This window comes from Dipteris shenzhenensis, chromosome 23 (genome assembly GCF_047967505.1).
Source record: "Dipteris shenzhenensis isolate YYH24624 ecotype China chromosome 23, Dip_SZ_1.0, whole genome shotgun sequence".
NCBI lineage: Eukaryota > Viridiplantae > Streptophyta > Polypodiopsida > Gleicheniales > Dipteridaceae > Dipteris > Dipteris shenzhenensis.
The window spans coordinates 40,473,012-40,486,684 of record NC_141618.1 but is presented as its reverse complement, the minus strand read 5'-3'; the positions used below and the strand labels follow the sequence as shown (position 1 = coordinate 40,486,684).

The following is a 13,673-nucleotide window of genomic DNA, read 5'->3' as shown; positions in this document are numbered from 1 at the left end:
AACGATTGACTATAGAATTAGTTGCTGAGGGTGCATTCAGCAAAGAGGAAGATGAGCTTGAGCTACTCAGTGATGACAATAGTGAAGACAAAGAGATAGACGATATTGTACCTGTGTTGAATGCAATATGGAGTGATAGAAGAATATGATAGGTGATAGAAACGGTGGATGAAGCTCTAATTATATCGGATATAATGTTGTATGTGAGGGGATGGATGGGAGAATATGTCAAGCGATGGAAGAGCGCATATGCTCGTATTCCATCTCGTCTCCTTTTGTACTTGAAAGCTAGAACCTTGTGGGCTACAAGCAATGTGTTGTAATTATTGAGATTGTGGATGATTTTGTCATACATAATAGTTAGAGACAACCTTGTGACTTGCAAATACTTTCAAGGCAACATCGAAGGAAACAACAGAAAGTTGGAAAGAATAATTGAATATGCACCATCTCTAAAGAGAGAAATTGGAAATGAAGATGTGGAGGGCAAGTAGATAGTAAGAGAGAGGAAGAGTAAGCAAGGACGGCGATGGAAAGCTAGAGTTAAGTGTAGACAACAATCATCTAAAAATGCATGTCTTGTCACTTGAATGGCTGTATGATTTAGTAGAACTCCCCCTTATATATGATCAATCAAAATTGATGCCCTTATAAAGTTCAAACTACCATGTGGATGCATGTAGCCCATCCCTTCTATTGTCACTAAATAGCTTATTGGAAAATTGTTTGACACACACGGCATAACTAAGGCCCGAGTGATCTGTATCTGAGCCTTGTGCAATCAAGGAACCTGATTCTTAGTAAGGCTTTACTTTTCTCCCATTATACAACTTGGGGAACACATTCCCTTGCAAATCCTCAAGCTGTACCATCCCATTGGAAAATACTTTAGTCAACCTATAGGGCCCATACCATCCAAGTTTTGAATTTGTTCTAATGGATCTTAGCTTGGTATTATACAATAGATACCTTTTTCCAAGTGTTTAGGCACAATATACCTATCATGCCATGCTTTCCTTCTACGATGAATCAATTGATGTGACCAGGTTGCTTGGAGATGTCGTTCATCCAGATGACTTAGCTGATGCAATCATCCCTTGATTACCTCGAGCTTATATAAGTGACGTTTCATTGTCACTCGGAGACTGGGGACAATAAATTCCAAGGGAACTATAGCTTCCAATAAAAAAGCCATATGAAAAGGTGTGAGACTAGTGGTAACTTTATAGGCAGTTCGGTAAGCCCAAAGAGTAGCATGAAGTTTAGTGTCCCAATCAATTTTATGAGACTACACTGTCGTCTTATTGGTAGATTTAGCTTCATCATTACCATGAGCATAATAAGTTGTGAAAATGGTATGCATAATGCTACCCTAAGCACACGGGTCCACCAAAGCTACATGTTAAATATTGGCATGGTTTTAGAGCTCTAGAAGCCTCTGATTACCCATGAGCATTGGTGCTAATTGTTGCTTCTATGACACGACAGAGGGTAGGGTCTGGGCTTTTAATAAGTCTCTTCAAAAAAATCCATAATGACACTTGGCAAGCCATGGTGGCTAGTAGAGCTATGATGTAGCCAAGGACATGAAAAGCTGTGGTTGGTAGAGTTATGATGTAGCAAAAGCCAAGACAAAAATAGTTAGACACGAAAACCATGCACTACACATGTAGCATTGAAGACTACATTGAAGACTAGATAGAGTGCAAAAGACGAGCAGGCCAAGATGACTTGATGGTCCAGTAGTCAACACAAAGCTAGAAGGAGAAGCCAGAAAAGAGTTAACATGGTGGTGCAACATGAAGAGGCAAGTGCCCCATGAACCAAGAAGACCAATAGAGCCAAGATGACCCGATGGTACAGTAGTCAACATGAAAGTCAGAAGGAACACCCAGCAAAGAGTTGACATGGTGGCACAACACGAAGAAGCAGACACCCTATGAATCAAGTAGGCTAGCATTAATGTGCAGCATTGATAAATGATGCGGATAGCAAACAACATGGCATGGAGTTTGGTGCATGGGAAAAAACTCAGCGGATTGCAAAACAAGAGCAGTAGTGTGGCAACAAATTGTGTTGCAACATGTGGCATGATTGGCTTACAACATATGGCATATGGGTAGAAATTTGATGTAGGAAAGCTACATAGACACAATTGAACACACGGATTAAAAAATAGCTCGTGGAAAAATAAATTGGATAGGCATTAAATGGAGTAAAATATGTCCTTGAAAGGCCTCTCTCCTAAGGTACAAAATCACACAATTAAAATTGTGATATCAGGTAGTCCACTAATAAAAATGAGGCCAGAAAAGGAATAAATATCGATAGGATAAATTAACATACAACAAGAAGAAAGGTTAGCACAATTGAAATTTCAAGGATAGAAGTCCACACACCTTAGAGAATAGACCATGTGCAAGGCAAGAGTCACAGTGTGAAAGTTGAAAGATGAATGGAACCCATGAATCTCAAAGGGACCACGTGAGGAAGAATTAGATGGTAGTTAGAACTCGACTTATGATTGAATTTCGAATGTGCAATCATGAGTGCATGATGTGTAGAAGGGAGAGGGATAATAGAACCTTACCTATGAAATGACAAGTGGAAAATATTCAAGGGAATAATCCCATAATAAAAGGGGTGCCCAAATAGCAAGGCATATAATGTCTTGTGTGATAGAGACCTCATTAGCCCGGATCCATCTTTTAGGGAGACGTCTCCTTGGAGTGGCTAGGTGACTCAAGGTTGGGGCCCCTTAGCACCCAAAGCCACATATAGATTAACTATTTCACTGAGGTTTCATCACAATGATGACATTTTTTTCATGAAGGATCTTTCAAAAAACAATGGGCCTCATCATGATTCTTCTTTTTGCGCTAGATGGTCTTCTTCACTCACTTACTGCAGTGTGGATGATCTGAGGACGGCTCATGCAATAGGAAGGGGGACATGTCAATAGCCATCGAGCATGTTGACGGATGTGGTCCATCCATACCCTATAGGTTTTGAGCCACAAATGGCTCAGAATCAAGGCAGTCACCGGGATTGCCCAAATTGGTCAATATAACACAAGAGCCATTTGGATCCCATATATGGATAAAACAAGATCCATTTGAAGACAGAGGGAAGTTTGTGAGAATCAGTAGCACAAAAAGGAATTTTTTGATGGCTGGCCTCCCTACCGCCCGTGAGCTTGTCCACCTGCAAAAGTGGTAGGTCATTGGTTCTAACCAAGATGACTTCAATGCACCAACCCAGAGACCCTACCATCAAGCCATCTTTGATTTGTGCATATATATCCTAGCATTTACTATATAACTAGAACTTGTTTGTGCTGTGTGAATCACATAGTGGATAATCACTTAAATGGCCACAAACATGCATATAATTGTTTCCTTTTGTCCGCGAATGTGTGAAGTGTGCCTACTCCTCCATGAAGAAAGAGAATCCCAAACTCATAGCATGGCGAGTCTTCCTCCAATAGGAAGACATCGGCCAAGGAGAAGAACACGTCATTGATGCCAACAAAGGTGAAGTCGATGGAGAAGAGCAACACAATCAACATTTGTCCACCATTGGAGTGAAAACTAGCCACCTACATCCATAAAAAGCTATACGTGAAGCGTGCATGCACACACACAATTTATTTATTTTTTGTGGCGCATGCACACACACACACACACACACATATATGAAGTGATGCTCAGTGCTAAAATATAAACTATAATATAAAGTAAAGAGAAAAAGTACTTTTCAGACTTTTATGCGACTTATAAGTTCATATTTTCATTTGACTTAAAAGTTCATATAAAGTAAAGAGAAAAAGAGCACTTGTTGTACTTTCATGTGACTTAGAAGTTCATATTTTCCTTGCATTTAAAAAAACAATATCATTATAGGTATATATTTTATACAAGGCCAACATAGATTTCAACACTTGTAAATGAGATTTGAGTTCCTCTTAATATAACATTCAAATACAATAGCATACATTAATTTGAACTTTTAGAATTTTCAGATTGCACTAAACCTTTGCATAATTCAAAAAACTTGAGCAAGTAATTGGAGGAGGAATAAAATTCATCAATGTGGCATACTATCATCATGAATACTTTATTAAATCCCAAAACTATGTTTCATTTATATATTTTCTATTTGTAAATTTCAAAAAAACTAACATTTTTCAAAAGCAAAATTTACCCAAAAAATAAAAAATCAATAAGATGTGAATTTTATTTGTACAAAATTTATATTGTATGAGAACATTTTTCATACACAATATATCCCAGTTCAGTACTTATGGTATTATTTGCCCAACTTTGAATTTTATTTCCATTTTTTAAAAAGCATTTGAATAAATGAAACTTATGGAGCCACATTTTATCCTTTTACTTAGAATTCTATCACATTGCATGTTTAGAAGAACAACGCTTGCTTTGCTTTGATTTGTACATTTTTTCTACACGGTTGGACCCATGATGCCTCATAATACTCCAAAGCAAGTGTATCAATTTATATTAAACCATTATATGTGTTCAAAATAGTGTTTCATGCCACAATGCACCTTTAACCAATCTACCATGGAGAAATGCAACCATAGTGCAGTCTACCATGGAGGTGAAATTTGATAAGGGCACTTGTGGGGAGTACAAGCTCAACAACCATTTCAACAATGTCACCAAGGAGTGTTACTAGTGGATCCTAGAGTCCATCTTCTTGTAGGCAAATACTGATATGGTTAATCACAAGGATTGATGGCCATGTCAGAGCAAAAACAACTGGTGGCATGGGCTTGGGTCCTGAAGGAGCAGTTGCATGCAAAGGATTTGAGAGTGGCATCATCTATGGCATGGAACTAGGTGGTGAAACATCAAGATTGGACAGATCCTCTCCCTACTCTTTTCCATGTTAGTTGATTTCTCTGTGCCTAGGCACAACGGTGCATGTACCCAAGATTTGGTCCCCAATGGTCCATGAGAGGGTGGAGAGTCCTCAGGATGCCACAAGGAGAGGCGCAGGGAGGAAGAAAGGAACAATAATGAAACTCCACCTTTCACTAACATAGCCTCCACCTTTCACTTCCGGATGAGCTCCTCACTAAACCCTGTGACTAAAGACCTGGAAGCATCTATTTTTATGGTCCTAATGGCAACAACAACCCAACCTAGCACAAGGGTAAGTTTGCTAGCCTTGTCTTCTATTACAATGTCTTCTTCTCCTTTTGGTATGAGCTTGTGGCAATGGAGGGAGAGGATTTTATAGTCGGTCGGTCCAAGCACAACAATAGTAACTACGCCATACATTTTGGAGCATTATTGTAGAGGTGCTATGGTGAAGGAATTTTGATGGGCTAGCACATTACCTGCAAACATTTTTGGGTACTATGATAGTCAACACATTGAATCAATTGGGAGATTTATTAAGCACTCTGCAAGTGAAAGTGTGTAGGCTCTATTCCACAACTTCCATAGGATGACCATGGTGTTTAGGGTGTGTAGGGTTTCGAGGCTTTTTGTCACCTATAGATATATCGGTGTCATCGTTTGTAGTATAAGTGCAGCTTAGGAGCTCGATTTGTGTTCTTGTGAAATATGTAGGCTCAAGTGTGGAAAGAAAACATAGTGCATGCTTGTGTGAAAGGAACATTCCTCAACATGGTTGGGGTAATGAAGACTTTCACCTCCATTGAGGGTTTTAAGGTTTAAAAAGAGTTTTAGGGTTCAAAAGGGGTTAAGGGTTTAGAAGGAGGATATAGGGTCAGAAAGGAATTCAAGGTTAGAATAAGGTTCCAATTTTAGAAAAGGTTTCATGGTCGAGAAGGAGGTTCAAGGTTAGAAGGAGGATCTAGCATTTAGAGTAGAGAACATAGTAGAGAATTTGTCTCCCTCATAGATGATGGAGGTCAATAGTTGAGGAACTACTCTAAGAGGGTAAGGGTTTAGGGGATGCATAGGAGTGGGAGAGGAATAAGATGTAAGATCATGGGGATGGGGGGAAAAGAGGGGAAGGGAGGAGAAGAGGGAAGGGACGAGTTGCAAGGTTGGAGGAGAGGTGCAAAGGAAGCAAGGTTAGGACATGATTTCAGATGTGGAGTGAAAGAGCATGGAAACTTAGAGACAATTCCATAGAACAAAAAAATAGAACTCAACACAATGCCCTGGAGAGTGTGGGCTTCATTCCATTAACTTGCATCTAGGATGTGCATGTAGGAGTTGCATGTAGGAACTGCATGTAGGACTTGCATGTTGTATGTAAGAGTTTCATGTAGGACTTTCATGTTGTATGTAGGATTTGCATGTTGTCTATAGGACTTGCATGTTGTATGTAGGAGTTCCATTAACTTGCATCTAGGATGTGCATGTAGGAGTTGCATGTATGAGTTCCATGTAGTAGGACTTTCATGTTGTACGTAGCAGTTGCATGTAGGACTTCCATGTTGTATGTAGGAGTTGCATGTTGTATGTAGGAGTTGCATATAGGACTTGCATGTAGGACTTGCATGTAGAACTTCCATGTAGAACATGCATGTTGAACTCCTAAGAGTGATTATTCCTAGCCTTATTATGCAAGTACAAGCAGAGCTATGCTGCTACTCCACACACACATTCTATGCTACTTGAATCCATGTTGACACAAAGTTAACATACCCCCAAATACATTTAATTATTCATCCTCATGTTATGGCCTATTGTGATCATGGAGTTGGGATTTCATCCCTATAACCCAGTGGCTGTGAAACTTGTGGCATGCCAGATTCCATCCCTATAACCCAATGGCTGTGAAACTTGTGGCATGCCTGATGCCAATCTCATACCCTCACTTTCTCTTGCTACTACCACCCTATTAACCTTTTCTGAGCTCTAGCAAAATACCTACTTCCTTCATTGTCTCTTTGCTCATGCCTCACTACTTCCAAATCGAGAGTGGTTAGATATGGCAAGTTAGAGATGAGATAGGCCATGTCATCCTTTGACACTACTTTTTATTGGTGAGATGGGATCATCAGTTGGGCTACAAGGGTGGGATGTTGGTTATGTCATGCCCACAGTAGATAAGAGTGATGGCTTTTGTAGCAATGGCAACAGACCACCAATGACCCCAAGGGGAGGACTACCCATGAGGCATACATATGCTATGCAAGAATCCATCTAGAGGGTAGTAAACCCGGCATGTGTGGACAGTCAAAAAATATTTTTTTCATATTCTCACAAGTCTTGGCAAAATTTGCACATATCTTTTGCCCCTATGGAGCAATCCCATTTAATGTTTGGATAAGTACATATGATCATAACTTGGAGTTGCTTCCATTGGATGAGTGCTTGTGCTCTGAGAGTGCCAATGAGGGATTTGAGTTTTTCTTCTTCTTCTTTGGTGAGTTGTTTCCCAATGAGCACTTATTTCTCTTCCTCCCCTTCAAGGGTGAGGTCGATTTTTATGGTTTTGGTTGGGCCCTCATATATGGGAGTCTCACCAATGCTATAACATTCTTGTACTTCTGACTCCTTTAGTGGTCTTGGAGCATTTCTATGGGGGTATTTCACTTATATAGCTCTTGAAGTAATATGGAACTTCACGGATATCCACCTCTGATTATTTTGAATTGGTTTAACATGTGTTAACTACCATCACTGGGAGCCTTATTATCACCATTAATCCTTTTAGTACCTTGGGGAATTTATTTTGTTGTAGTATCAGCATCACTCTTTGGTCTCATATGTGGTTTGAATTTCCAAAACATTTTATGTTGGGAATTGTGGGGTAACTTTTCCACTGGCAAAGTTCCCACATAATGGTTCATTTATTGTGCATGCTCCTTCATGACCTTTTGGGTCCCATTCAAGTTTGGGAGTCTCAATTGTTGTTGGTGGTACTGGCTTGGTGAGGTACAGCTCCACAATCCTTTGTTGCACTCTTTCAAACTCATTGTAATGCTCAACCTTGGGTTTGTGTTGTTTCCCACCGTTGGCTTTCTTTCGGGATCTCCTGCTATTTAAGTTACTTTGAAGGTTCTAACTCTAGGCAACTCAACAGCCATAAGGCCATGTAGAATCGCTAAATCATTTTCAAAGACATGGTCTTCCATTTGTGCATTTTCAACCTCAGTCTCAAGGTCCCATGGTTAGCATTAATTTAACTTTCAAGCATGAGTGGAGATCCTACTTGCATGACTTTCGCATCAATCTCTAGGAGGACTGGATTTACTGCATGGCAATTGTCGATTGTCGCCAATGCTTGATCTGGAATTATTGACATTACTTTGTGTATCACCTGCCAAGACATTTTGTTGTGGGAGGGCTGATTTACTCGATGCATGGTAGAGGAGGTATCATACAATGGTCTTAACACAATGGTTTTTATTGCTCCTATCCCCACATCCGTGAGTAGAGGGTTGGCCTAGGTGGGCCATTGGTAGAGCGGTGGAGAAAGGGCAGTGCAGGTGGCGCTAGCAGGTGAGAGGACGATGGCCACTAGGTGCGCTACCGGAGGAGGATCTAGTTGGTGGGGCCTCATCGCCATAGGCGGGCAACGGAGGGAGCGAGCTAGCACTTGGTGCCATGGGCGAACTAGCATTGTTGGCCAACCATCACTGGCATGACATTGTTGGCAAGCACTGGCGGTTCGCCACCACGGCTTGCCTTGCATTGCCACATCAATAGCCAGCCCGAGGGTTGTGAGGGGGTGGAGGGGGGGTGTGGAAGGGGGAGGGGTGGGGGGGGCGGGTGGAGGGGATTGTGGGTTTATGGAGGGGGGGCAGGGGGGTGGGGGGGGGTGGAGACGGGGGGTGATGGAAGAAATGGGGGGTGGTGGAGGGGGAGGTGGTGGTGAAAAGGGGGCGGGGGGGTGGGGGGGGGGGGGTGACAGGAAAAAAGGGGAGGGGTAGAGAGGGGGGTCAACAAAAACCTTGACGCATTTTGCAAGGGAGGGGGAGATGATCACCTACAACACTGTCCCAAATCTTTGTTGATGTAACCGAATTGTTGAGGGCGAATGGACACTCGATGGATGGCTAGGGCATTGCTGTGAGAAGGGCTCGAAGGAAACTTGACGATGAGGATGGGAGTAGGGTGGTGTTTGATGGAGAGGGAGGAGGGTATTGCATAGGGCTTGGAATGTGAAAGAGGATGGAGGCTAGATGTGGAAGAAGAAGAATGAGGGGGTGGAAAGGGTTTTTATAGGAATAGAGGTGGGAGGGGTTTAGACCTAGGGTTAAACCCTAGAACCTTCCAGTGCCCATAACTTTTCATGGTTATCTCGCATCGATTTTTTGTAAGACGGAGATTTTTATCTCTACACACATTGGTGTCTATTAGAGAGCCTAATTTGTTCTTTAAGTGGATTCTTTTTAAGAAATATAAAATTTCTTAAGCTAGTAACCCAAGGTTTCTGCTTGGGATTCTTATTTTTTTCTAGAGTTGGAATTTTTATTACCGGGCTCATGAGTTGCTTTCATTGATTCACTTTGTTTGAGAAAGTCTCTACATTACAATAAGGCTCTTAAGCTCTACCAGACAAGTCAACTTTATGACTTTGCCAACGCTATGTATGACAAACCAAGCCATCTTTCCCCAATGTTAAAATCAAGGATACAAGCACACATTTCTATTCAAATCAATAACTTTTAAGCACACATTTCTTTGGGACATTTGCCAACCTTCTTGCCACACAGGATTGCATAATATATTCAAATCAATTTGACCTACATGACTAATCTTTGTGTGGCAAGAAGATTGCATTATTCAAATCAATAACTTATAAGCACATTTCTATCACCAATAACGTGGACATAGAGATCATGTACACTAATTTGGAGAAAACTTCTATGTTTTACCATTGTGCATAAGAGTATTTTCCTTGTTTTAGGCTTTCCAAGTTATCTTCCCATTAAAAAGAGTACCATCCTTTTTTACCGCATCTTACTACCATCCCTTAGCTCCTTATTCAATACCTCAAGAATGTATACTTTCTAGCCTCTTTCTAGAATACAAAGTTTAATGTTTTGCCGCTTTCAAGAAAGGTTTTTTCACAATGCAGTAAAATCTGAGTGCAGTTTTACTAAGAAGTGTCGTTCACCTATACAGGGAGTGAGGACACACGTTTGTGCTTTGGAACAGAGTACTGAAGAACGAGAAGGAAACGAATTCCAAAATGCAAAACCAGACGGTTGGGATGGCAAATGGAAATTTGTGCAAAGATGTAGAGTTTACGTCTCTCCAATCGGAAGTAAAGCTTGTAAATCCGCCTCTTGCAGGATACTTGGATGCATTTGCCGTCAGCACTCACGTTCTGCTACAGATCAATGTAACAGAACATTCCTGTTATACCATCCTCAGAAATTGCATGAATAAAACCGTCCTCAGAAGTTGCATGAATCAACGCAAATTCTACATCAAGATTTTGACGGCCCTTTATATCTATATCTGTAAAGCCTTCGCACAAACTTGATGATAAATTTGAGAGAAAACAAGAGAACAGACTACGGAGAGCGTGAACATAAAGTAAATACATACGTAAATCCAGTACGCAATCGAGACGCAGGCCTTTTCATGGGCGAAAGCAATAAGTTTCGAAGAGCATCGGATGGATTGTTTCCGCCTGGGGTGAATAATGGCCGCTTTGTTTCTTTGAAAGAGGTCGGCTGCCCACCCAAAAGGCTGTTGTGGAGTCCCCGACCATTATGGGCTGGTTGAATTGCTGATACCTCGAAAAGATTGGCGTCGTTATTTCTTGCACGAACCGGCCAAAAATCGGTCTGTCCAGGAGTCACTGGAGCCATATCCACAACGAACGACGATGCACCTGCAAGAAATAAATAAACTGAAACTTTCTTGGGGGTTCTAATTCAACAAAAGCCTCAAATTCGAATCTCTGTTCTGTATGAGAAAAATCGTTTAAGGGCATTACGAACCAGGGCTAGGCCGAGAAGGTCGCTCAGCAAAACTGTTCGGTGTAGAGAACATGTCATGGACTGATTTCTGCATTAGGTAGGGGTCCTTGCGCGCAGGCTGTATCGCTGCTCGTTTAAGACTTTCCAACTCGGTTCTCATTGAGTCATACATTTCTTCCAACTTCCGCTTTTGCCTGACAACAAATCGAATGCCGCACAATTTTAGCCTGTACTCGGTTTGTTGAACCAGTAAAGTTTAACAGACAGCACAAGAAAATGAAACCGCTAGAATTCGGGGCATGAAGGAGTGTATTTTCTGTAAAACGCACTCTCAAAAAGAAGACATTTACAAGTATATCGGAGACGCATGCGTCAAAAGTGAATCGTTCACCTGGATTTCTCAGTATATTTTTCTTGCAACTCTTCCTTATCCTTATTGAGATTTTCAAGCTCCTGTCCAAGAGTCTGGAGCTTCTTAAGTGCCTTTTGATAAGCTGCGTGGAGCTGTTCCAACTTCTCCAAAAGCTTCGCGCGCATCTGCTCGTAACTCTTACTGAACTGCAAGGCCTTATTCATCGCCAACTGCGCTTCAGCGTCTTTTTGCCCAATCCAAAAGGCGATTCCCTTGTAAGCACTTTTCATAACTAGAATAGTGAAGAAAAACAAACAGCTGGTTTGTGGAATCCTTGTCGTAAGTTAAAAAATGTAACAGACAGTATTCTATGTTCTGAAGGATACTGAGTTGAGGCGGAATGCCAGCCATGGCCATCTGTATTCCCCGGCCAACAAAGGTTTAGCAAGAAACCGAGTTGTGAACAAAAGCTAAAGAACGATACATGGGATGCTGTAGCACGACAACTCATTTGAGAGCCAGTGATTCAGGATGTTGTACGAGTGAAGGTTTTGTAAAAAAAGGATTTTTAAAACGTGCTACCGAGGACTCTTACACTTATCCACTCCTCGCTTGGAGACAGGTCCACAGCCTTCATATGACTGCAATGGCATCACGAAGCTAAGACTCTTCCCGTTCATGGACAGCAATGGCATCACGAAGCTAAGACTCTTCCCGTTCATGGACAGCAATGTAACGATGCGGAAACATTCCAGGAAAATTGTCACCTTTTCGACAGAATATGATCGCATAATGGACAAGTCGATTCGGAGCTGAGTATCCTGCTAGCATCTTCACCACCTGACAGTTTGTCAAGGGAAAGGGCTATTGACGTGTCAGGTAAGCTCCGCTCAGCTTATAGAGGAGAAACTGTATTGCCTCAACACGCATTTCTGCAGCGCAATTTCATCAGAAAATGCAATCAGGATACAGAAGATATGGCCACAAGTGGTGGCGGCCCCTCGTCCCTCGATTTCTCTCCAGCACGCATTGCATTTCATGATTCGCTTTCGAAAATGCCGCCGTACTTTGCTGAGATTTTGCTAGGTTACATGGGATAGAGAAACTCCTCAGGCGGCCTGCGCTAATTCTCAACGATTAGATCCCTTTATCCACCAATGTGAATTGTAGGCGGAGCTACAAAGATTTTCCCCAAAAATCAGCAAGATCGGCAGTAAAAAGGGCATCGGCAAGCATTTTGGCAATCCTGAACCCGCATTATTAAACATGTTCGTCAATCGAGAAGGCGACGAAAAGGAGGCATTACGTCGAGCGATCCCGGCCGAGGAGCGGATGCGGCAAATCGTTCTGGGAGAGTCTCGAAACGGAGCCGAACGAAGGACTGATGAAACGGATGAGAAACGGGGAGGGAAAGTGAGAGAAATCTGTCGACAAAAGGATGATGAAAGATCAAAAAAAGCGGAGAGGAGTTACCTTTGGAGTGATTCAACAAAATTGAAGGGAAATAATCAGGCGAGAAAGCAGAAATGAGGTGAGAAATGGATCGCCATAGCCGATTCTTCAGAGAAAAATGCAGAAGATGATGAAGACGACGAAGATCAACACAACAATGAACTTCCCAGGCTTTTTATACCTGCCACGTGTCACTTTCACCTTATTCACCCCCTTAACCTTCCCTAATCCACATGGTTAACCTCATCTTGTATTTGGTAGCCCAACCTCTCTCTTTGCTGCCCACTCCCTCCCTCTCATGCTGCTTCTTTCTGTTGCCTCGACGTGTAGGTCTCGGCAAGCATAATGTGTGCGCCCTTCATAGTGGACCAGGGGTGTGTGAGGGGGAGGGTGCGCGGCGGGCGGGGGGAGCCCAAAAATATAGGCCAATGCTTCTCTCTCTCTCTCTCTCTCTCTCTCTCTCTCTCTCTCTCTCGGTGTGGGTGAACATGCTCTCAAAACCAAATCCTTGGATCAGAGCTCAAGGAGAGTTCATTGCGCAACATACTCTCAACACTTGATCCTTGGGTGAACATGCTCTCAAAACCAGATCCTTGGATTAGAGCTCAAGGAGGGTGTTCACTACACATGGGTGAACATGCTCTCAAAACCAAATCCTTGGATCAGAGCTCGAGGAGAGTTCAATGCGCAACGTGTAAGATAGCATGCAAGTACAATAGAAGGGATGCTATAGTGGGGAATTGGATTCTCCTTTGCGAATTCCACGTGTAGTTTGAAAAAAATTAATTGAGTTGCACATTTCTAACTTCCTTTTATGGACTCAAGTTCAACCTTTAGGCTAAAACTACCTTCTAAAAGCCGAACATACTAAGAAAGCCGTTTGCATCCAAAAGTGCCTACTATACTAGTAGGCACTGCATTTTGTTTGGAGTCTTACATAGGCACATGCCCTGGGGATGAGACTTGATAAAATCCTTTAAG

The 13,673-nt window shown here is 42.0% G+C and overlaps 1 protein-coding gene across 1 annotated transcript; it reads right to left on the bottom strand.

Annotated features, from left to right (window-relative positions):
* Nucleotides 1-10,290: 10,290 nt before the first annotated feature.
* Nucleotides 10,291-12,280, bottom strand: HEI10 (RING/U-box superfamily protein). The gene is made up of 8 exons (XM_087394291.1): nucleotides 12,211-12,280; nucleotides 12,008-12,080; nucleotides 11,836-11,881; nucleotides 11,627-11,657; nucleotides 11,280-11,532; nucleotides 10,910-11,082; nucleotides 10,512-10,800; nucleotides 10,291-10,441 (listed from the first exon to the last, which is right to left on the bottom strand). Exons 1-8 carry the CDS (start codon nucleotides 12,278-12,280, stop codon nucleotides 10,291-10,293), a joined length of 1,086 nt encoding a protein of 361 aa, XP_087250417.1.
* Between the last annotated feature and the right edge of the window lie 1,393 nt (nucleotides 12,281-13,673).

What these genes read in the sequence shown, in the direction of transcription:
- HEI10 (XM_087394291.1), bottom strand. Translation starts at nt 12,280, where the DNA reads ATGAAATGCAATGCGTGCTGGAGAGAAATCGAGGGACGAGGGGCCGCC. An exon ending in CACTTGTGGCCATATCTTCT is followed by an intron (nt 12,081 to 12,210) that starts GTATCCTGATTG and finishes ACAAACTGTCAG; the next exon opens with GTGGTGAAGATGCTAGCAGG. An exon ending in CAAGCGAGGAGTGGATAAGT is followed by an intron (nt 11,658 to 11,835) that starts GTAAGAGTCCTC and finishes CGGGGAATACAG; the next exon opens with ATGGCCATGGCTGGCATTCC.